Raw genomic sequence first — 23,424 nt, forward strand, 5'->3', positions numbered from 1 at the left:
GTGGGTTTTTTTTTTTTTTTTTTTTTTTTTTTTATAATGGCGCGGTGTGTGTGGCCAGGGAACTAGCGGCGGCTTGGCTTCAAGGATCGAACTCCCCGGCACAGGGGGGCGGGCCTCCGGAGCTGTGTGAATTAAGCTCCACCCCACAGCGTTCATTTTAAACTGCGCGTCTGTGTCTCATCTGCCCTGTGCCTAAAGCGGGGGCTGAACCAATTCCGAGAGGGACAACTACGCAGAGCTCGAGCCGTCCGCAATTCGGAGTCAGTTTATGTAGGTGACGTCAATCACCTTCGCCGGGAGCGAAGGGGGAGGAGTACGTCCTCGACGTAAGGCGGGGCTCCGAGCGTTCCCGCCATTGGCGGCGGTTAGGGCGTTCACGCAACGGCCTGACGTATAGGAAGACGCGTTAGTCGAGGGGAAGGTTCTAGAAAAGCGGCGGCGCGGAGTCTAGCGGTGGTAGCGGCGGCAGAAGCAGCGGCGGGTCCCGAGTGGCGGTGCTGCCGGTCGTGTTCTTTCTCGAGCAGCGGCAGGTCTCACTACAGCGCCAGGACGAGTCCGGCTCGCGTCCGTCCGCGGAGATCTCTCTCATCTCGCTCGGCTGCGGGAAATCGAGCTGAAGCGACTGAGTCCGCGATGGAGGTAACTGGTCTGAAATCAATGAGTTCTTGCAGAGGGCATTGGCCAAGCCGTTGGCGCCTCGGTGGAAGTCGGCCAGCCGCCTCCGCGGGAAAGCGGCAGCGAGGGCGCCACTTGCGAAGCGGTTGGTCTGCAGGCAGTTTTGAAGCGGGCTCCGCAGGCTCGTCCGGCGCCTTCCCCACCCTGGGCCTCCCGGCGCCATTTCCCTCTGCCGAGGGTGGGGGATGGGCGCCTCTCCCGGCGGACGCGGCCCCCCCATTGGTGGCAGGGGGGCGCGGAGGCGGGAACCTCCTTCCCGTAGCGCGAGGTCTCTGGCTTCGCGGCGCGGGGGCGTCCGGCGGGATCCCCGGGGCCTCAGGAGCGCGGCTGCGGGGCCCCCTCCCCCCGCCGGGAGCCGGGGCTGCCGTCCGCCATTTTCGTTTCTCTTCTTCCTCGTCGCGTATTTCTCCCGAACTCTGCAAACTTGGCGCAGGCCGGATTCCCTCCGCGAAGTAAAGGAGAGGTGAACGGTCGTTCCCTCTTGAGGGCAGTTTTCATGCCGTCGCGAAGTGGATTCCGAGTGTTCCGTGAGCGCGGGTCTTTCAAGTCCTGCGCAGCTCGCCGGAGGCCCTGCGCTCTCCGGGATGAAATGGCGCCGTTGCGCCCCGGAGCCGGGCGGCGGGGGGCGCAGGTCTAAGGGGCCGCGGCGCCATCGCCGCCGCCTCCTCCAGCCCTGGGCCTTTGACTAACGGTGTCACCTGGGTCCGCAGTGATTAAAAAGGCTGCGAAGTCGTGGAGAATTTAAGGGATTAAGAGAAGAAAAAAAAAAAAAAACTGCAGCCACCAGTTTAGTGACCACCTTGGCCGAGGTTTTGGGCCGGCGGGAGTGTTATGTGCAGAATCGTCTCGTTTTCCGAAAGGGTTCTCGACCCTTTGGAATTAAAGGGTTTTTTTTTCCCCTGTAGTGCGAAATATACCGAGCAATTTAATTTTTCCCGGTGAAAGCGCTGATAAGTTAGAGAACATGGGGAAAAGGCAGTTGAAGCTACCCTAGACGCGCTTGCTTAACCGGCGTGTTGTCCTAAGTGGCCTTGGCTGGGCCGCGTTTGGACTTTGCCTGTTTGCGGTCTGGTTGCTCATTACGTTGACAAGTGTGAGGTCGCAGGTGAGGGGCCGTCTGCCTGGGTATTTTCTGTGGCTCTGAGCACTCTTGACAAAAATAACTTTGTAATCGGTAGTGGACTTCTGGTAAGTTTGGGGGGAAATCTGCGGTAAGTATTGTTTTTGCTTTTTGCATCTGTGGTTTGTAAACTTGTAGATTTGCTTGTAAGAAATCTTTGTAGTCTGGTTTTTAAAATAGGCTAGCTAGATCGTTCTGACGGATTGCCACTTTAACGTGGTAATTTGTTAATCTTTTTAAAGATGCTACATTTTTTAAACTAATCAAGTTGCTTTTTGTCTTCTTTTTTTTTTGCCAGTTGTCAGAATCAGCATTGTAGGGAGAACTTACCCTACATAGAGTTGGCTGCAGAACTGTAATTTGATTTCATAGGAATGTTATTTCCTGTTGGAAAATTACACTTGACCTTTTGGAATTATACAACCATAGTGGTTGTTCTTTCGGTAGTATAACATACCGGTTACTGAATATTTAGTCTTCTGATAAAAATGAAATTGTTCTTTGAATCAATTGCAGTACCAAGTGAAGGGCTGTAAACGACTATAGATATATGCCTGGTTTGTCTAGGGCCCTTTTCCTAATCTTTTGGCCTTTAAAGATAAACTTTAGTAAATGGCCTTCTAGAAGGCAGCTACTAAAGTTCTGTATGCTTGAGATAATTGATAGGGAAGTGAAGTATGAACAGTAGAGATGGTAAGCAGCCAGAGCTCATTTAAAAACATGCTTGTCTTCGAAGAGATGATTCCAGTTAAGTGTCACGGTTCTTAGCTAAGTAATCAGATTGTGTATTAAAAAAGGTGTTGGGGTCCCCACCAAAATGAAAGGGTATTCTGGCGTATATATTGTAAATTTTGAAATTATCTTTAATTGTTACGGGGTTTTCTTAATATTTCGATAGTTGAGAATCACCAGCAGGGGGTGCAATGAAGGAAATAAACTTGTCACTTTTCAGGTGCTGAATCCTGGGGGAAATGGAGACTTGTGGGTTACAAACAAGGAATTTTTGTACTTAAAAATACTTATGTTCACAGTTTTTCTGTGCAGGGATATAGGATTTGCGTGCAGTTTGATAAAAGTTCTTAAAACTGTTCAATGGTCAATGAATACATGTTTTAATTCAGAAAGCTTAAGTGATGTAGAGTTTAAAGTAATTTGATGTCAATTTAGAGTCAAGCATTAATAACTCTGAACATATAGTTCAGCTGGGGTTTTTTGGTGTATAACACAGCTAATAAGTAGTCTAACATATGGTTTAAATTTGATGTAAGTTTCCCCCCCCCCCCCAGAAAACTTTAGAAACTGTTCCTTTGGAGAGGAAAAAGGTACTCTGCCAGCAGGTCACCTCATATTTAAGAATTTAATTTCCTGCATACAAAAAGAAAATGAAATAAAAATTGAAATGGTGTTTTCCTTTGCAGAGAGAAAAGGAACAGTTCCGCAAACTATTTATTGGTGGCTTGAGCTTTGAAACCACAGAAGAAAGCTTAAGAAATTACTACGAACAATGGGGAAAACTTACAGATTGCGTGGTATGTTAGATCATAACTAGATTTTTCATAAGCCTAAGTTGTTGGTCTTCTGTGTTGAAAATGTTTAGCTGCAGAGAAACCCACAAGTTATCTGCCTTTCGTTTTTAAAGGTAATGAGAGATCCTGCAAGCAAACGGTCAAGAGGATTTGGATTTGTAACTTTCTCATCTATGGCTGAGGTTGATGCTGCCATGGCTGCAAGACCTCATTCTATCGATGGGAGAGTGGTTGAGCCAAAACGTGCTGTTGCGAGAGAGGTGAGAAAAACTTACTAGATAATAGGTTTTTATATTTGATTGGGTTTGTGGGTTTTTCTTTCTTTTTTTAATTGGTTAGATTGAAATGCAAAGGGAGGAGTGAGAGAGATGACCTGCAACACTGCTTCGGTGCTCATGAAGCTTCCCTGCCATAGCGACTAGGAGCTTGAACCCAATTTCTTGCTCACGATAACGTGTGCTTTAGCAAGTGTGCCACTGCCCAGCCTTTTGGCTGGTCTTGTTTTCCTTTCTTAGATACGTGTCAAAATAGAAAGCACCTGGTAGACGGATAATGAGCTTTCTATGGTATTTGTGGTTTCTTCTGTCTGGATAACTTTCTCCTATTTTAGGAATCTGGAAAACCTGGGGCTCATGTAACTGTGAAGAAGCTTTTTGTTGGTGGAATTAAAGAAGATACTGAGGAACATCATCTTAGAAGTTACTTTGAGGAATATGGAAAAATTGATACCATTGAGATCATAACTGATAGGCAATCTGGAAAGAAAAGAGGCTTTGGATTTGTTACTTTTGATGACCATGATCCTGTGGATAAGATTGTGTGTAAGTGTCTATAGGCACTAGTATACTGTTTTCACGTGACTAATAATCTGGTATAATACCTGTTACCACATTTCAAGAGGTAAACTAGTTTTCAAGGTGATTTTTATGAAATATTAATGGCATCTAAATTTTCATTTCAGTGCAGAAATACCATACAATCAATGGTCACAATGCAGAAGTAAGAAAGGCTTTGTCTAGACAAGAAATGCAGGAAGTCCAAAGCTCTAGAAGTGGAAGAGGAGGTACTTTCAATACCATTTTAACTGTGAGAAAGAAAACTTTCCCCATCGAGGACATATAACTAACATAATGTTTCTTGTAGGCAACTTTGGTTTTGGGGATTCTCGTGGTGGAGGAGGAAATTTCGGACCAGGACCTGGAAGTAACTTTAGAGGAGGATCTGGTAAGTTCATGTCTTGTGTGTTAAAAAGAAAGTTAAATATGCTTGATTAAAAACTAATACGGGCTGGGTGGTGGTGTGCCTGGTTAAGTGCATGTTATTAGTGTACGCAAGGACCCAGGTTTAAAAACAAAACTAATACTGAGACGTACCGATAATACACCACCTGTATGGTGTGTTTTGGCCAAGCATTGTGGCCTGTTTTGACTCAGCATTACATAGGGATACCTTGTCAGGGTCAGACTCGGCTGTGGCGTCTCTTTTTGGATTCAATTGGGGTTAGGGTCATCAAAAAAAAAAAAAAGGAATCTTGGAGCAGTGAAATAGCTCATGTGCTTCATCCTAGGATTCTTCCCCCCATGATAAATACTTTCATAAGAAGTAGGAAATTTTAAAAAGTAATTTTAAAGTCATTGAGACTAACATGGTTGTATGCCAGCATCTGAATTCAACCTTTTGTGCCCCAAGCTGCCTTAGATCTGGTCTTGACTTTTTTAATTTTGTAGCTGGGGGGTGGTGGTTTCACACACTATTTACCTGCACTGGGATTTTTGATTTTTTTTGTTTTGGCTAGAGATAGTGAGAATTTGAGGGGTGTGAATAGACAACCAGATGGACAGACATCTGCAGTACTGCTTCACTTCTGAAGTTTTCCCCTTATATATGGGGACTGGGAACTTGAACCTGGGTCCTTGGGCATCTATACATGTGCGCTCAACCAGGTGCATCACCACCCAGCCCCTAGTCTTTAGTTTTTAAACAAGAAGGGTTTAAATTACTTTGCAACAATCTTAGGGAACACTGTTAAGGAATAGAGGCATTATAGACTTTATCAATCTATGTCCCAATGGCAAAGTTCATAATATTTAAAATAATCTAGGCAACACTAGCATTCTAACGATAGTGGCTTGTTATAATGTTCAGAGATGTTAGTAGAGAATGAATAGGTAAGGAGAATAAGAAATTGGAATAGGGGACCAGTGAAATAGTTCACTTGGGTCTCTATCCCTCTGCCTCAAAAGGAAGAAATTGAATAGGGTGGACAGTGAACAATGACCTTGTTTTTGCCCCAACAGATGGATATGGAAGTGGTCGTGGCTTTGGGGATGGCTATAATGGGTATGGAGGAGGACCTGGAGGTTAGTTTCTTTTGCACTTGGGTTTAAGACTGATTAATAAAACATATTTAGTTGACAGCAGTTCACTCGTTTTTAAATAATCTTTGGTTGTATGATTTACAAAAGAATATGCTTAGTGCAGTTTCAAAATTGGGTAGATTTAAAATGAGAATTGAAGGTGTCACTATTCTACTTTATTGTTTCTCATATGAAAGAATTGGATGAAGATGTCCAGTCTATTTTGTTTTCCTGTCTGGGATGACTGAAAATCATGTTAAGTGATTGTGTAGTCTTATCCCAGCTAGGGGTACCCGAGACTTCACCAGCTCAGTATTTGCCAGTGCTGCTTGCCTTTTTCACGGGATTTAATTAAATAGTAAACCTCATAGGAAAATTACAAAGGAAAAACAAATTATACAAGTGTGTTCTTGGGCCCAGATAAAGTGAGCCATTGCTACAACTCAAATGGTATAATAGATACAGGGAGTACAGAAGTAACTGATACAACTGTCTTGAAAGGGATGTTTAAAACTGAATGAGTAGTAGACTTTAGTGTCTGGTTAAAGCTCATTCTGGTTGGTTTAATGTATATACCATTTCCAGCTTGGAAATAGAAATACTTGGTTTTGTGGAAATAGGTTCCTATGCACAAATTACTAAAGTAATTTCAGACTTAGCTGTACCAATTTTGAAGTTTTTTTTAATAAGTTTGCTGATTTCTGGTCCTCCCCCCCATTTGTACTCAGTAGAAGGGTACAAGGCATATTTAAGAGATGAAATAATTCTAATTAGTAGAAAAATGTGAAGTGGGAGCTTAATCTTTTGGACCAGTAGGAGCATATGTCTCCCCCCACGCACACAAACTAGCTTATGCTTATTGTCTGCCCCTCCAACCCTTACATTAAATGTTTCAAAATACCTTTCAGACAAACCTTTTCATATCTTTGGCTATGTGGGGGATAGCTGTTGCTTTACTAGTATTTTAAAGTTCTTTATCTGTTCCTTGTAGGTAGACACACGCTGACTTTTGTATCAAGGTTCTCTTAGGTTCTCTAGGGGAGATTTGGTGGAATTTCTTTACGTAAATGTTTCGGAAACCTGGAAATGGGTGTGATAAAACAGTTCAGATGGCATTTAAAATACTAAGTAATTACTTAAGACTTATTTTATAATAGGTGGCAATTTTGGAGGTAGCCCTGGTTATGGAGGAGGAAGAGGAGGATATGGTGGTGGAGGACCTGGATATGGCAACCAGGGTGGGGGCTACGGAGGTGGTTATGACAACTATGGAGGAGGTAATAAATTCACCTGCATCCTTTATGTGGGAATTTGGAGTGGAATTGATAACTATTAACACATAAGATTTTCATTTCATTTTCCGTAGTTGCCTTTAAAAATAGAATTTTAGATAGGTGTCTTATTGATTTGTTTTTGTGGGAGATTTTATCCTCAAAAAGGTTGACATGTATCACTGGCTTAAATGTTGACTTTATATTCTGAGGTTCACTATGCAAAAACAAGTGTATTTGATATTTTTACAGGCAACTACGGAAGTGGAAATTATAATGACTTCGGAAATTATAACCAGCAACCTTCTAACTATGGTCCAATGAAGAGTGGAAACTTTGGTGGTAGCAGGAACATGGGGGGACCATATGGTGGAGGTAATTTCAAATTATTTTCAAACCCAGATGTTTATCTTGAAGGAAAATAGCATACTAATAGTCTATGCTTGGATAACATTTCTTTTATAAATGCTACTGAAATAAAAAATAGAGAATTATCTGTAACAGGGTTTGTGCCCATGAATATTAACAGTATTTAGGAGTTAAACTATTTCAGAAGGCAGTAATATTTTTTTCTTATCCTTTTCTAATAATTTCTTAAAACTTGTTAAGATTGATGTGAACACATTGTAGATGGTTTGAGTCATATTAAGTAGGAGCAGATTTCGTAGGTCTAATGTACTTGAGAAAATACAGTAAGTCCATGTGAGAGCTCTTTTAGAAGTACTATGTGTTAATCATTTACAGAACAAAAAATGGAGTGTCTGAGTCTAGAACATGTAGTTGGCTACAAACAAATGGCAAGCTGAGTGATGTTAAGATAGTCAACCTAGGTCTTTGTTTCCCTTTTGTTCCCACAATTCTAGGAAATTATGGTCCAGGAGGAAGTGGAGGAAGTGGGGGTTATGGAGGGAGAAGCAGATATTGAGCTTCTTCCTATTTGCAATGGGTAAGTAGCTTTTGAATTTTCCAATTATTATTATCTTGGGAGACTTAGTTGCCAGGAGTATAAGCTTTTTTAGGATCATGTTATCTTTCCTTAAAATCTGGTTAGATGGATAATATCATAACCTATTTTTTTTTACTCTTTACTTCTGTTGAAACAGGCTTCACTGTATAAATAGGAGAGGATGAGAGCCCAGAGGTAACAGAACAGCTTCAGGTTATCGAAATAACAATGTTAAGGAAACTCTTATCTCAGTCATGCATAAATATGCAGTGATATGGCAGAAGACACCAGAGCAGATGCAGAGAGCCATTTTGTGAATGGATTTGGATTATTTAATAACATAACCTTACTGTGGAGGAAGGATTGTAAAAAAAAAAAAAATGCCTTTGAGACAGTTTCTTAGCTTTTTAATTGTTGTTTCTTTCTAGTGGTCTTTGTAAGAGTATAGAAGCATTCCTTCTTTGATAATGTTAAATTTGTAAGTTTCAGGTGACATGTGAAACCTTTTTTAAGATTTTTCTCAAAGTTTTGAAAAGCTATTAGCCAGGATCATGGTGTAATAAGACATAACGTTTTTCCTTTAAGAAAAAAATTTAAGTGCGTGTGTAGAGTTAAGAAGCTGTTGTACATTTATGATTTAATAAAATAATTCTAAAGGAAATTGTGTAATTATAGACTTTTTATTTTAAGTTAAGGAGTGGGTAGTAGTATAATCAAGGTCCATTGCAAAGCTGCTTATGTTTGTGTAAGACAAATGCTGGTCAGATGTAAGTGTGTTGTCTGCAACTCATCAGGATTAAACTATCTAGATAACTTAAGGGATATCTCTGCAAAGAGAAACACCTTTTTAGATCTTTTAGATGCTGCTTCTTCAATGCAAGGAAAGGAAATAACCCCAGCGAGGTACTCTTCAGGGATACAGGTCTAGTACAAGAGAACTCTTGATGGCTACTAAATACAGCCAGTCTTTAAAAACTGCTGTTTCTGCAAAGCTTTTACAACAGTAGTTTATAAGGATGCCAACGAAAGCTGAGAGTGTAGAGCAAAATAGTTCTAAGCTTCAGTTAAACTTCTTTAGGTAAGATCTTATTTACTTTTCCTTTCTTAATTTTCCTCCCAAAAGATAAAACTATTACTCACTCTCCAATGATCTTTGAGCATAGTGGTCCTAATGTAGTTTAACATAGCTATAAAATTGAGTTTAACAATTTATAAACTCAAGAGAATAATTTTGTATACCCTGTTTTCCAATCTGTCATTCACTTAAACTTATTTTGGTTGTGTTCTTTTTTTCTTTTTTTTTCTTCTTTCCTACCCCCCTCCCCTCAAAGAACATTTAGGTGCTTAACATATCATTTTTTTTCCTGCTGGAATTTTAGCATTGCTATGAACCATGGACAAGTATAATCTGCTGCCACAAAGACTGTAAAGTGCTTCATTTCAACAGCTGAGGCAAGCCAAGTGATCATTAATAAAGCTTTTCTTGGTTCCTTCAGTGGTGGTGGTAGTAAAATGGTAGGTAAAAGTTAGGCTGTGCAAGTAAACCGTAAAATTCCCCTATCATTACACCCATGCACTCACATATCTTGGATCAAGCATTTTGAGCCAACTAGGTTCTTATACTATTACTAAAAATGGACATTTCTTACTTGATTTATGGTTATTCTAGCTTATTGCAAGTCCTGTATGTATCCTGCATTAAATATTTAGCAATAATGTGCTGATTTTGTAACCCCCTACCTATAAGAATAGCTCTAATCCTGAAATGTCATCAGTATCTTTAGTACCTGGCTTTATTGCCATTATTTCCCCCCAGGAATGTAACAGTCAGGATATATGCACCAAATAGGTCTTTCTTTGACCCTAAGACCACCACTGAAGTTATTTAGGTTCTTTGGACAAACATGATAAACTTCTTCAGATACTTTTTTTTTCCTTTGGCAGGAAGGTGTCTTGCTGCAGGTAACTAATGAAGAAGTGGTCAACCACAGAGTCTTCGAGAAATAAGAAATTCTGTACCATCTGAAAGTAGTTCTTGTTGGTGCCTTCATTTTAAAAAGCACTCTTAAGACCAAAGGGAATGTTTTCCTATAAAATTTTCATTTAGTACATGCAGATTCTTAACATAAAGCAATTACAAAATTGAGCGTTGTTTGTAAAGTATCAAATCAGCTAGAAGTATCATGTTTTAAATTGGGGTTTTGTGAATAGATTATATTTTAAATAGCTTATAAAATACATTTGTATCTGCTTGGTGTAATGTTGACACACAAAATGTGTGAATCTTGTTCTATAAACATTTCATTGTCTAAAGGTTTTCTACCCATTAGAATTTTTTTAAAGTTTTACAAAGCTATGATATAACACATGAGAAAAACACTGGACAGTAGCTGTCCCTAATAAAATGCCATTCTTTATACTGTTTACTAGCATTTGAGTACTGCTGCAATTTTCTGACCTTTCCTTGCGCTTTTTGCCTGTGGTATTTTACAGTTATGGTTTTTTTTTGTTTGTTTGCCAAGCTGTAAGTCATGTGACAGTCCTAGCTTAGTTATTTACCTGAAACTGGGAAATCTATGTGAACTAAACAGATGAATTTGTTTGAACCTAACATCTGATTTTGATGAGAGGTTACTCACAAATCAAGCCAGTGTCTTCAGTAGGTAAATTGGTGTAGCTACATAGCTACATCTCATAAACTACAGACTTAATGCCTAGCTTTAAACTTTCTAGGAACAAATGATTTTGCAGGTCTTAAATCTACAGGGAAGCTGATTTAATACAGCCTTAGTCATTCATCTGCACAAACACTGGTGGGGGAATTAAGGCACTGAAACATCCTAGGTAGCCTTGAACATTAAGAACATGCATTTTCTTTCATGTATGTTTTGTGTTGAACCCGCTAGCATTCTTAACCAAGGTAGTTACGTGTGATCCTAAGGTTGTTCACCTTAAACCGAACTGTTAATTGCTGCTAGCACACATTATCAGTACTTAAAGGATTTTTAAAATTCATCACCTTGAATGCCTGGGACTGTCACAGGGATTGCTAAATTGAGCCTATCGTGTTTAGAAAACATTTTACAGATTTTTTTTTTTTTTAAATGAAGGATATCTTGGTTTCACTTATCAAATTGGAGCCTTTCTGGTGGGGGCTGGTTGTATAATGATCTAGAAACTTCAGTTCTAATAAATAGTTTGAGTTTGGCATGTTGCATTATTGAAAACAGAAAACTAACCATTGCTTCTTGGGCTTTACATATTAGCAGTGAAAATCTGGAAATAATTGCTCAAATGATTTAATTGAAACCTTTAAGACCTTACATTTGAGGCTAGTCAGTACTTGTGGAAGAGCAAAACTAATCATGTAGAGAGTGGGTAGGTTGATAATGGATTAGTTATCCCAGTGGTCTTCCAGAGATGATGTTTCAGAACTTTGATATCCTTAGCAGTCTTGATTTTGAAAACCAGGACCAGTGCTGAACTGGGTCTATCAGCATCTAATTGGGTCTATCAGCATCTAATTATCCTGTGAGGATGTACAACACGGTCTTTTGTAGGTAACCATTAGTAGGAAATATAACATGGCTGGTGAATCAGTTTTGTTTTAAAGTAGATAATTTAGAACTAAGCAAAACTTAGTTTCTATGGAGGGGGGCCAGTAATAATGTATACTGGTTATACATACATAGCACATGCATGTCTTTCCCCTTTCGTTGCCCTTGCTCTTTATTGTCATTGATGTCATCGTTGGGTAGGACAGAGAGAAATGGGGGGGAGGGAAGAGACACCTGCGGACCTGCTTCACCACCTGTGAAGCTACTCCCTTGCAGGTGGGGGTGGGGCTCAAACAGGCCCTTGTACTTCGCACCACATAACCCACTACACGGTTGCGCTACCACCCGACTCCCACGGTCAATATATTTAAGACTAGTGAACTAGCAAAAAGTTTACTTGGATTAGTAAGTCAAGGCTGACGTCACAGACTTCCACTGCTACTGATAATAAAATGTCCTGATTCCAGTGTGATCTATATGAAAATGACTCAGCAAGTGCCAAAGCAAATGAGGGTATCCTAAAACTAGCTATTGGAGGTTTGACTGAAGTGCCAGCTTTTTTGTCTTCAGAGATTCTACTTTGGAAACTGAGCAATGCAGTTTTGTAAGACTTTTATAGTATTATGATTTGAAGTTTCATCTGAGATTAAAAAAATACCAGCCATTCCATACATTTTAGGGTCTAGCACATTGTGCACTTTCACCATTTTGGGGGTGGTTGACGGTGCTGCAAGTGGGAGCTTTCTGTTGGCCAGGAAAATGTTTTGCTCCAGCTGGAACCTGGGTACTGTGCAAAACAAAAGTTATCTAGAAACATTGTCGACTATTGAAATACCTAGCACCAACTTGAAGTGGGGGAAAACACAATTATAAAACCCCCAGTAACAATTCATCTCTGTAAGATAATATTTATATAAGCAAAATAATACTTGGTAGACAAATCAGGCAATGATTTTTATGGTTAATGTTTGACATGACTGATTTGCTTTATGACTGAACAATATTTACCTTTCCAAATACTGGAATTAAAAATTCACTGTCAGTATTCCAATAACAAGTATTAAATTTCTAGGGTTGTTAACCAGTTGATTTTCAAATAACTTGTTACTGTTTCACGATCAAATGACATTTAAAAAGCTTAGCATTGCCAGATTTCATAAAATGTTCATTTATTGACTTACTACTCATATGAGATGTTAGTGTTCTAGAAGGGAGCCATCCTTCCCCACTGACTAGGTTGCTGCTAAGGGGAGTTCTTGGTCTCTCCTCCCCCCCATTTTGGCTTAATATGATGGGTAGACAAAGAAGGGAGGGACCTCAGTGCTGTAGTACATGTGATATGCCAGCAAAAGCTGTCCTCCCAAGTGCCCCTCAATGGTCCCTATTTTAAAAAATATATTTATTCCCTTTTGTTGCCCTTGTTTTATTGTGGTTATTATTGATGTCATTGAGGACACAGAAATGGAGAGAGGAGGGGAAGACGTGTGTGTGTGTGTGTGGGGGGAGATAAGACACCTGCAGACCTGCCTCACTTGTGAAACACTCCCTGCAGGTGGGGAGCCAGGGGCTTGAACCGGGATTCTTATGCTGGTCCTTGCACTTTGTGTCACGTGCACTTAACCCGCTGCGCTACTACCACCCAGTGGTCACTTTTTAATTTTTTATGTAGTGATAGCTATGTTGAGTTTGAACCTGATCTTTCAGTGTGAATAACAAAATTTACCACTAATATTAGCTAAGTATATTCCTGAATGTATGAGCTATTCTAGATGAAAGATTTCCAAGGCTAATTTGTTTATATAAAACATACTTTGTGTATTCCTCATTTCAGGTCATAGAAAAATTTAAATACAACATTTACTTGAGGTGACTACCAAAGTCACTGAATAAACAGCAAGTTTTCGTGAGATCCTTCTGCACACATTTTTGAATTTTGTGTACAATACATTCATTAGCAAAGGACTTCAAGTCATGGCTTCCCCAAATTTTACCATAAATATGACCTGGAAACCCTGAAGAAATCCTTTTAAGCTTCAATTTAGCAGTATTTAGTATATAGAAGTAATAGTCCACTAATAAGTTTCTGAACATTTCTGCTTCATGCATCTTAGAAGGCTCAATCTTAAATTTCTCATTTTTATTCTTTCCCTGTTGGCTTTTCTTTTTTGTGGCCTGAGCCTACCAGTTCCTTCGGTACAATTAAAACACTTCCATCATGGTTGCACTGAAGTGCATACTGGTTTGGGTTGACAGGCCTACCTTCATCATCTGTCAGCCTACTAAAAACATCATGATAAAGGTCATGCAATTTCTGTTTCATTATGGTAATAGCTTTGTTATACTGGGTTCGCTCTCGTTCAAGGTTTTCCTTCTTTGCTTGCAAATTAAACACATCATCCTCTAGACTCAAAATTGTGTCCAATTTACGTTTACGGCAGTTTTGAGCTGCAACTTTATTCTTCCCTCTTCGTCTAATATCACGGATGAGTGATACTTGGAGATCTGTCAGGTAGTACCTGCTTAGCATGGTGTTGAAAGAATCAACAGGCATGCGGACAATATCGTCTACAGAAAAGGGGATATCCAAAGCTTTAGCACGACGTTCATCACGACTTAAGTTTCTGTCAGTGTCATTGAAGTACCTAGTCCATATTTTCTGTTGCTTTCCAGACCATGAAAGAGATTCGGTAGATTCTAGGGCACTCTGTTGTAAATGGTAAGTGTGGTTATGAAGTATGTGTTGAAAAGTAAGGTCTTCATGAAAACCAGAATTACTTCTATGATCTGTGTGACAAGGTTTAGTGGGCTCTGGGTAGTAGCCTCCTACCGCCCCTTCTAAGTCATGGTAGGAATGAGATTCAAGATCACTACTGTATCCTATAGCTCCTTCACAAATAGACTGAGAGGAATTAGACTTGGTGACAGAGGTGCTATTGTGGCTTGAATGTAAGGAAAGCCCAGAATCTTCAAAAAGTCGAGAAACTTCAATTGCATCAAAGCCTTCCTCTGTGGCAAAGGACATTAAGTTTATCTCATCAAAAGTATTTATATCAAGGTCTTGATACAGAAGGTCTTGATTTGTAAGATTCCTCATTTGATTGTCAAGAAATGAAAAAAAACTCGTCAGGTTTGTTTCATGAAGGATCTGTTCAGGATTGGTTTGATAATTTAATTGTAAAAATGGTTCTTGTGGCTCTGAAGTCCTCACTACTGGATCTCTTCTAAATGTGTTGTTTGTTGGACACAGCAGCATGGCTTCATGGAGACTCACATCTTGACTAATTGCCTGGCTAATGTTTACATTATGTGTTGATAAATTCATGTCATCGTTGCTTCCTAGAAGAGGAACATCTGGTGAGATAACCTGAAAAGGGAAAAGCGCACTTTAAATATAGATAATCCTATTTCAGTAGCACTTCTCAGTTCTACTATACAAGTAGGGATGTATTGTCAGCTATGAATAATGTTCCTTTAGTTAAAGGTACTACAATAAATGCTACACTTGGAGGATTACTCTGAATATTATGGAAATACAAAACTATATGCCTTGCCATAATAACTATAACTGATCCAAGACCACACAGTGAAGGGTCATGAATAGCTATAGTAAAGTACTGATCGTATGGGCATTTTTTTTTCTTCTAAACAAATTAGGGGCTAGATAGTGATTAGAATGCATTCATATATGAATGTAGGTTTCAGCAGAGGAGCAGAAGTATCTCACCTCTATAATAAAACAGTAGGGGGGTGGTAAAGGTCACCATGAGTTGTGGATGGGGAAAGCTCTGGAGTAGTAGTGTGAGGTTCAGAATTCTCTCATTCTCATTAAATATGTGAATATTTTGTTTTATTTGGTAGGGCAGAAGTTGGGGGGGGTGAGCAATCAATGACTGCAGATGGAGAGCAGGGCTCAAACCTAGGTCTTTGTGCCTGGTAAAAACATGCACTCAAATGGATGCACCACCACCTGACCCCTTACTATGTAAGTCTTTATTAGACTGTTAATTGTGTCACAAATTCTAAGAAACATAGGCCTTAGTTTGTCAAATGTTTATTTTGACATAAATTATTAAATCCCAATTATTTGGAAGGATTAGCACACTATATGGGTAATTCTCCAAGGCAGAAGTGCTTGTATAAAAGATGTGTACTTGTGGTCCAGGAGATAGTGCATGAGGTCCTGAGTTCAATCCCCAGCAGCACATGTACCAGAGTGATGTCTGGGTCTTTGTCTCTCCTAACTTTCTCAATAAATGAATACTACTAATAGAAGATGTGTACTTCAAAATGCAGTAAATATTACATAGAAGTAAAACTGCTCTGCCATCCAAGTAAAAATTTTTATTCAGAGGTTGAAAGATATTTTCCTACAATGTTAAATGCCAAGGTGCCAATTACCTCCAGTGAACTTTCAGGTTGTGATGAAAGCAGCTGAAATAAGTCTTCCAGAGAAAAACCGGTGTCTGTCCCATTAAGATGTCTCTGTGGGGGAGATGTGCACCATAGATCTTAATTAAAACAACGAAGCGACTATAGAGTTTAAAACAGCCTGGAAAATTAGCTCTTCTCCACGCTGAGTTTATATTTTGATATTTACATTTTTCACTCCAAATCCTCAACACCATTTCTGCTCTAGTTGTGTTAGAAAAGTTTTAGCTAGTATAGTTTTATTCTATTGTGATCCTGCACAGCTGACCTTCCAAATTGAGTTTATACAATTGGTATGCCTTTAGATCTACCAAATTACTACTTACCTCTTGCTCTGGGTTTTCTCAGTTCTTGAGACCTAGAAATACTTTTTTTTTGTGCTTCAGATCACCATGTGTAAGGCCATAGGTTTGAGCCCTGAAGCTACATGGAACACCATAGTTTGTCAACCAAAAGAATGGAAAACAAATACTGGTGCTTTATTATTATATCAGAACAATGCATTTCTGTTTCACTGCAATGTAAATGGTAATAATACCTGCTAACTAACATCTCAGGAAAGAGCAAATGGATAATTTTACAAGCCACAAAAATCTGCAATACACAAAGATACTGTGTAGAGACTAAACAGGGATGACATTAAGCCAGTAACCTGGAGATGAAAGAGTAGGCAGAACCTGGTAAGAACAAGAAACAAATGCCTATCGTTTTGTATTTCGGCAAAGTTTTGCCTAAATTGATGTTTGTCTTTAAGTTCGCTGAGGAAGTGCCCACAACTACTACAGGTAAATCAAAGTAGTAGAAGCCCAGTGAGGGAATTAAGACAAATATAAACCTGGGGGCTGGGGGAGAGCGGACTGATGATGCACAATGAAATGATAGTTCTCAGAAAAGAAAGGAAGTGTTTCCTTTAAAATTAAAACAGGCTGGGAGTCGGGCAGTATCATAGCAGTTGAGCGCACATGGTGCAAAGCGCAAAGGACTGGTTTAAGGATCCCGGTTCAAGCCCCTGGCTTCCCACCTGTAGGGGAGTCACTTCACAAGCAGGTGTCTATCTTTGTCTTCCCCTCCTCTCTCCATTTCTGTCCTGTCTAACAACGACGACATCAACAATAATTACAACAATGAAAAGCAAAAAGGGAAAATATATAAAAAATTTAAAACAGGCCATAAAACACCTAGTTTACTTGGCAGTCTCTTGTGTAAATTATAGTAAAACAAAGTAAATGAAATTTAAACAAAATTAAGACAGGCCAGATGATGGCACACCTGGTAGAGCATACGTTACTATGTGTTCCAAGCCTCTGGTCCCCACCTGCAGGGGTAAGGCTTCACAAGTGATGGAAGCAGTGCTGTAGATGTGTCTTTCGTACATGAGGTCCTGAGCAATTGCCAGCATGACATATGTCAGCGTGATGCTCTTATTCAATCCCCCCTCCCTTTCATGGAATTCTTTCTTGTGTTCATGGTGCTCAAAAGGTACAGGAATCATGGGGAAGTAAAACATGCAGTGAGAACATTCATAGGTAAAAAAGCACAAGGAAGTGCAAGTGTCTGCATTCACAGGGAAATGGAGAACAATCAATCTGTAAGCATGAGGTCTTGAGTTTGGTTCCCACCACTGAATATGCCATAGTAGTTTGCTGGTTCATTTGTTCACTCTTATGTTAATAAATACATTTTCATTTAATCTTTAATTTTTTGCCTCCATGGTTACCGCTGGGGCTCGGTGCCTGCACCATGAAAATTCGCTGCTCCTGGAGGCCATTTTTCCCATTCAGTTGCCTTGTTATCCTTGTTGTCATTATTATCATTGCTGCTGTTGTTGGAAACTACAGAGAGAAGAAGTGGAAAGACAGACACCTGCAGACCTGCTTCACTGCCCGTGAAGGAACACCCTTCAGGTGGGGTGCTGAGGGCTCTAAACAGGATCCTTATGCCTGTCCCTGCACTTCGTGCCATGTGAGCTTAACCCGCTGTGCTACTGCCCAACCCCCAATCTTTTTTTTCCCCTTTTCTTTGCCTCCAGGGTTATTGATGGGGCTCAGTGACTACACTATGAATCCACTGCTCCTGGAGGCCATTTGCCCCATTTTGTTGCCCTTGTTATTGTTATTACTGTTGTTGGATAGGACAGAGAAATCGAGAGAGGACGGGTAGATGGGGAGAAAGACACCTGCAGACCTCCCGTGAAGCAACCGCCCCCAGGTGGGGAGCCGGGGGCCATGTGTGCTTAACCTGCTGTGCTACTGCCTGACGACCCCCCCCCATTTGATCTTTTTTAATGAGAAAAGACATAAAGAGAGAAAGAGCATTGCTTAGCTCAGGCTTATGGTGGTGCTGGGATTGAACCTGGGACTTTAGAGCCTCAGCTATGAGTCTTTTGCATAACCACTATGCTCTCCCCACCTTGCTGTATATTTATATATACAACACAAATAGTCAAATGCATGAAATCTACAAGAGAACCAAATTGTTCAGACTGGTATATTGACATGCTTACCTCATTTCTAGAATCATTAATTTGCTCTGCCTCCAGGTCACGTTTATCTGCATTTTCTCCATCTTCATTCTTTTGCTGTAGTGACTTTCCCTTCTGGGTTGATATCCTTTGTTCATTTTCCTCATGCAGGGAACTATGATCCACAGCCTCATGCCTCTCTCTCAGTATTTCATTGTCCTATGAAAAGTTCCCCGAAAAGATGCTAAGTAGAAATCCATTATTATTTATTTTTAAATTTTATTTACTGGATATAGACACCTGCAGCCCTGCTTCACTACTTGCAAAGCTTTCCTGCAGATGGGGAATAGGGTCTTTGTGCATTGTAACGCGTGTGCTCAACCAGGTCTGCCACCACCCAGCCCCGAAATCCATTATTTCATCAAACAAGTCAAACAATTTCTGTGAGCTTATGTACTGCTCAGTTATAAAAATCCACTAATTAAAAAAAAAAGAAGACTGGCATTTCAAGGTCACTGTTATGTCTTGTTCTCCTTAAAACATATGTATAAGTTATGCATGTCCAAAGCCTCTTGAGTTTAAACTATTTGCAAATCCTGGGTAGATTTGGAAATCAACATTACCAGCAGCAACAAAATAGAAAATAGTTGCCAGCTTTTAAATTTAGTTTTCTCTTAAACATAGATCAAATAACTAAATGAAGTGAACACTTATCAGATATAGAGAAATCTGTAAAGTATCATTTAAAAATATTAATTGTGGACCTAATATTTATTTTCCTTTTTTTGTAGCCCTTGTTTTTATTGTTGTGATTATTATTGTTGATGTCACTGTTGCTGGATAGGACAGAGAAATGGAGAGAGGAGGGGAAGACAGAGAGGGGAAGAGAAAGACCTGCTTCACCGCCTGTGAAGCAACTCCCCTGCAGGTGGGGAGCCAGGGGCTCGAACCGGGACCCTTAAACCACTTTTTTGCGCTTTGCACCACATGCACTTAACCTGCTGTGCAATCCCTAATTGTGATTCTAATTGTGGTGCAGGTAAAAATCACTGAGTCCCCTTTATATATTTTTGTACATGTTCAGATACAACATTCCTTTTTCACTCGAAAAAAATAACAAAGCTCATAGATATATATTTTTAAATTTTTATTTTTGGATAGAGACAGAAATTGAGAGAGATGGGGAAATAGACACCTGTAGCCTAGCTTCACCACTTGTGAAGCCTCCCCTGCGCAGTTGGGGACCAGGGGGGCTTGAACCCGGCTCCTTGTGCACTGTAGTGTGTGCACTTAACCAGGTGTGCCACCATCTGGCCCCCCTTATAGATATTTTCAACTACGCTTATTTACCTAGGAGTCCATCACCATTTAATTAATTTAGAATAGTTAATTAACTTACAATAGTAAGAGAATTGGACTACATATTTGGGTAATTACCATTTAACATATACTGATACTTTCAATTATGATAGTAAAATTTCTTTGTACAGTTCAACCCCTGACACCCAACATGAAGGGTTCTTTCCAACAACAAGGGCACACTCAACTAACTAAAGGACAGAGCACTATCCCTCCAACACTAACTCAGACAAATGTTAACAAAAAGCAAAGGGGCTAGGTGGTGGCACACCTGCTTGAGCGCACATGTTATAATGCGCAAGGACCTGGGTTCAAGTTCTTGGTCCCCAGTCCCCACCTGCTGGGGGAAAGCTTTGTGAATCATAATGCAGGGCTGCAGGCTTCTGTCTCCCTACTACCCCCTTCCATCTCAATTCCTGGCTATCTCTATCCAGTAAAGATAATTGTAAAAGAAATGGAACACACGTTGCTGGTATCAAGAAGGAACACTAAAACAAGAATAGAAACAAACTGGTGAGGGAGCCGGGTGATGGCTCAGTGGGTTAAGCGTACATGTGGCAAAGTGCAAGGACCAGCATAAGGACCCCAGTTCGAGCCCAGGCTTCCCACCTGCTGGGGGGTTCACTTCACAACTGGTGAAGCAGGTCTGCAGGTGTCTTTCTCTCCCCGTCTTCCCCTCCTCTCTCCATTTCTCTCTGTCCTATCCAATGACAATGACAGCAATAACAACAAGGGCAACAAAAGGGGAAATAAATAATCTTTAAAAATAATTTTTAAAAAAAGCTGTTGAGCCTATACCTAACTTTGTGAGGCAACCATCATCCCTCTAGATGATTCTTCCTAAGTTAGTCTGTCAACTTCACTACTTTATCAAAAGGAGCTCATATATTCATGACTTTGCTCCCGGGGAACAAAAGGATATATATATATATATGGAAGAAGTTGAGAGGGGAGAGAAAGATGGAGAGAGATAGTTACAGCATTGCTTCACCACTTGGAAGCTTCTCCCCTGCAGGTGGGGACTGGGCCCTTGCAGTCTGCAATATATGAGCACTCAATCAGGTGTGCCACCGCATGGCCTCTGTAGCCCATTAATCATAAATTTAAAAAAGGGGGGGATTTCTCCCTTGGTCTCTAGTTCTCATCCCATTTTTCTACATTTATTTACAGCAAACTAGTAGAATGAGCCATCTGGAGTATGTTAAACCTATTCACAGCTCCCAATAACCCACACGTCTCCACAAGACAACAGGTCTCCATCCTCACCTTAATTGACTCATTATGAACATTGCACTAAGTTAACACTTTAGTCCCGGAGACAGGTTCTTTACACCTGACACCCACCTCACCAACTAATTTCTTTATCTTCACCTCTAAACATGGGAATGCCCTAAGGCTCAGTTTGAGGTATGTCAATTGCTACTTGCTATTCCTTCTACCTGTAATGTTCTTCCTTTGCTCACGCCCAGCTGCCTCCATTGGAAGGACTTCCTTGGGACCCTATTAAACTATACCATCTTACTTTTCATCATTTAGATAGGTCTCTCTCATCATTGCTACCAACGCATTTTCTCTTGCTTTATTTTTTTCCCCATAGTATTTATCACCAACTAATATATTTATTAGTGTTTATCTGTCCCAGCATTTTGAATGTAGCATTTTTCTAGCCCCTGCTAGAAACTCAGAAATAGGAGCCCTGCATTAATTGAATAAAAGAACTTCTTATTTTTTGTTGTGTGTGAGTGTGTGTGTGTGTGTGTGTGTGTGTGTGTGTGTGTGGTATAGTGGAATGGGGCTTTCTCATGAAAACGTTATTTTACTTTGTGTCCCCCCCCAATTCTGATAGGGAGAAACTAGGAGAAAGAAAGTGAGACATCACAGCACTGGAGCTTCTTCTGCTGCCATAGTACCTCCCATGTGGTGCTGTGGCTTGAACTTGAGTTGTACTCATGGCAAGGCATGCTCCCTACTTGGTGAGCTACTCTCCATCCAGATGCATTCTGGTCTCCCCCACCCCTTCTGTTTCCCTTTTATTTTTTATTTTTATTTTGCTAGGGATCAAATAAGGGCCTTTGACTAGTTTTTCTTTTTTTAACTTTTATTCACTCATTAAAATGAGAGTGAGAGAAAGAACCAGAGCATGACTCTGACTCATGGGATATCAAGGACTGAATTTAGAACCTCGTGCCTTCTAGTACTACAGTCACTGCACCACCTTCCAGATTGCAAAAGATAGAACTTAAGATTTGCAAAGACTAGGGAGTCGGGCAGTAGCGCAGAGAGTTAAGCACAGGAGACGCAAAGTGCAAGGACCAGCTTAAGGATCCTGGTTTGGGCCCCCGGCTCCCTACCTGCAGGGGAGTCCCTTCACAAGCGGTGAAGCAGGTCTGCAGTGTCTTTCTTTCTCTCCCCCTCTGTCTTGCCCTCCTCTCTCCATTTCTCTCTGTCCTATCCAACAATGACAACATCAATAACAACAACAATAATAACCAACAATAAAACAAGGGCAACAGAAGGGAATAAATAAATAAATATTAAAAAAAAAGATTTGCAAAGACAAGACTTCTTTTGTTAACTCTGAAGATAATCAAATTCAAAATACTGAAATCCTCATCCATTTTAGGACCAAGAAGTAACATGTGAATAAATATAATACTTATGGACACATACATAAGCTGGAAACCAGATATTTATAATACTATATAAGCATTATCAGAGGGAACCATAGTAGTTAATATAGGCCTACATCGTGGTCCAGGAGGTGTCGCAGTGGCTAAGGAACTAGACTCTCAACCATGAGGTCCTGAGTTCAATCCCCGGCAGCACATGTACTAGAGTGATGTCTGGCTCTCTCTCTCTCCCTCCTATCTTTCTTACTAATAAATAAATATTAAAAAAAAAAATACAGGGAGTCGGGCGGTAGCGCAGAGGGTTAAGCGCAGGTGGCCCTAAGCATAAGGATCCCAGTTCAAGCCCCCGACTCCCCACCTGCAGGAGTCCCTTCATAGGTGGTGAAGGTGTCTATCTTTCTCTCCCTTTCTGTCTTCCCCTCCTCTCCATTTCTCTCTGTCCTATCCAACAACAACAACATCAGTAATAACTACAACACTAAAAAGAACAAAGGCAACAAAAGGAAATAAAGAAATAAAAGAAAAAAACAATATAAATTTAAAAATATATATACAGGCATAGATCAAACCCACAAGGAAATGTATTAAGTAAAATTCAGTCCAAGAAGACTTGTATGGAAGGGAGGCTTTGAATGGGTTACATATTAGTAATAAAAGTATGAAAGATGGGAGTTGGGCAGTAGCGCAATGGGTTAAGCATAGGTGCAAAGCGCAAGGACGAGAATAAGGATCCCGGTTCGAGCCCCCGGTTCCCCACTTGCAGGGGAGTCGCTTCATAAGCGGTGAAGCAGGTCTGCAGGTGTCTATCTTTCTCTCCCCCTCTCTGTCTTCCCTCCTCTCTACATTTCTCTCTGCCCTATCCAACAACGACATCAATAACAACAATAATGACAATAAAACAAGGGCAACAAAAAGGAATATATAAATATTTTTAAAAGATGACAATTAAAAAAAATATGAAAGATGGTGTGCCTAAAAACTCAGGGAGAGAAGGACTGAAGGTGATGAAAATCTGACAAAGTCTGCATTAGATGCTGTGAATGCAATCTTGAAAGACATTCAGACTGTCTCTTTAGAGCTTACATTCATGGGGT

General features: G+C 40.3%; 2 protein-coding genes across 8 annotated transcripts in view; one reads left to right on the plus strand and one right to left on the minus strand.

Annotated features, from left to right (window-relative positions):
• The first annotated feature begins 80 nt into the window (after window positions 1-80).
• On the plus strand, window positions 81-10,319 carry HNRNPA2B1 (heterogeneous nuclear ribonucleoprotein A2/B1). 7 transcript variants are annotated; one of them, XR_009551168.1, is made up of 14 exons: window positions 81-639; window positions 3,082-3,117; window positions 3,214-3,324; window positions 3,435-3,581; window positions 3,932-4,142; window positions 4,283-4,384; window positions 4,465-4,545; window positions 5,619-5,681; window positions 6,836-6,955; window positions 7,202-7,324; window positions 7,813-7,895; window positions 8,053-8,973; window positions 9,275-9,410; window positions 9,840-10,319. XR_009551168.1 is itself a non-coding variant. In XM_060196064.1 (12 exons), exons 1-11 carry the CDS (start codon window positions 634-636, stop codon window positions 7,872-7,874), a joined length of 1,062 nt encoding a protein of 353 aa, XP_060052047.1. In that variant the 5' UTR covers window positions 81-633; the 3' UTR covers window positions 7,875-7,895; window positions 9,840-10,319. The 7 variants fall into 7 exon arrangements, 1 of the variants encoding a protein (XP_060052047.1); XR_009551167.1 differs by having other exon boundaries at window positions 8,053-9,410; XR_009551169.1 differs by lacking the exon at window positions 8,053-8,973.
• Window positions 10,320-12,344: 2,025 nt separating this feature from the next.
• The window catches only part of NFE2L3 (NFE2 like bZIP transcription factor 3), a 32,681-nt gene continuing 21,601 nt past the window's right edge, over window positions 12,345-23,424 (minus strand). Inside the window, exons 2-4 of the mRNA XM_007526916.2 lie at window positions 18,384-18,560; window positions 15,851-15,934; window positions 12,345-14,816 (exon numbers count right to left, since the gene is read on the minus strand). Of these exons, the coding sequence (XP_007526978.1) occupies window positions 13,590-14,816; window positions 15,851-15,934; window positions 18,384-18,560 (1,488 nt within the window). The 3' untranslated portion in view covers window positions 12,345-13,589. The remainder of the gene's footprint in view (window positions 14,817-15,850; window positions 15,935-18,383; window positions 18,561-23,424) is intronic.

The sequence above is a fragment of the Erinaceus europaeus genome, chromosome 8 (genome assembly GCF_950295315.1).
Source record: "Erinaceus europaeus chromosome 8, mEriEur2.1, whole genome shotgun sequence".
Classification (NCBI taxonomy): Eukaryota; Metazoa; Chordata; class Mammalia; order Eulipotyphla; family Erinaceidae; genus Erinaceus; species Erinaceus europaeus.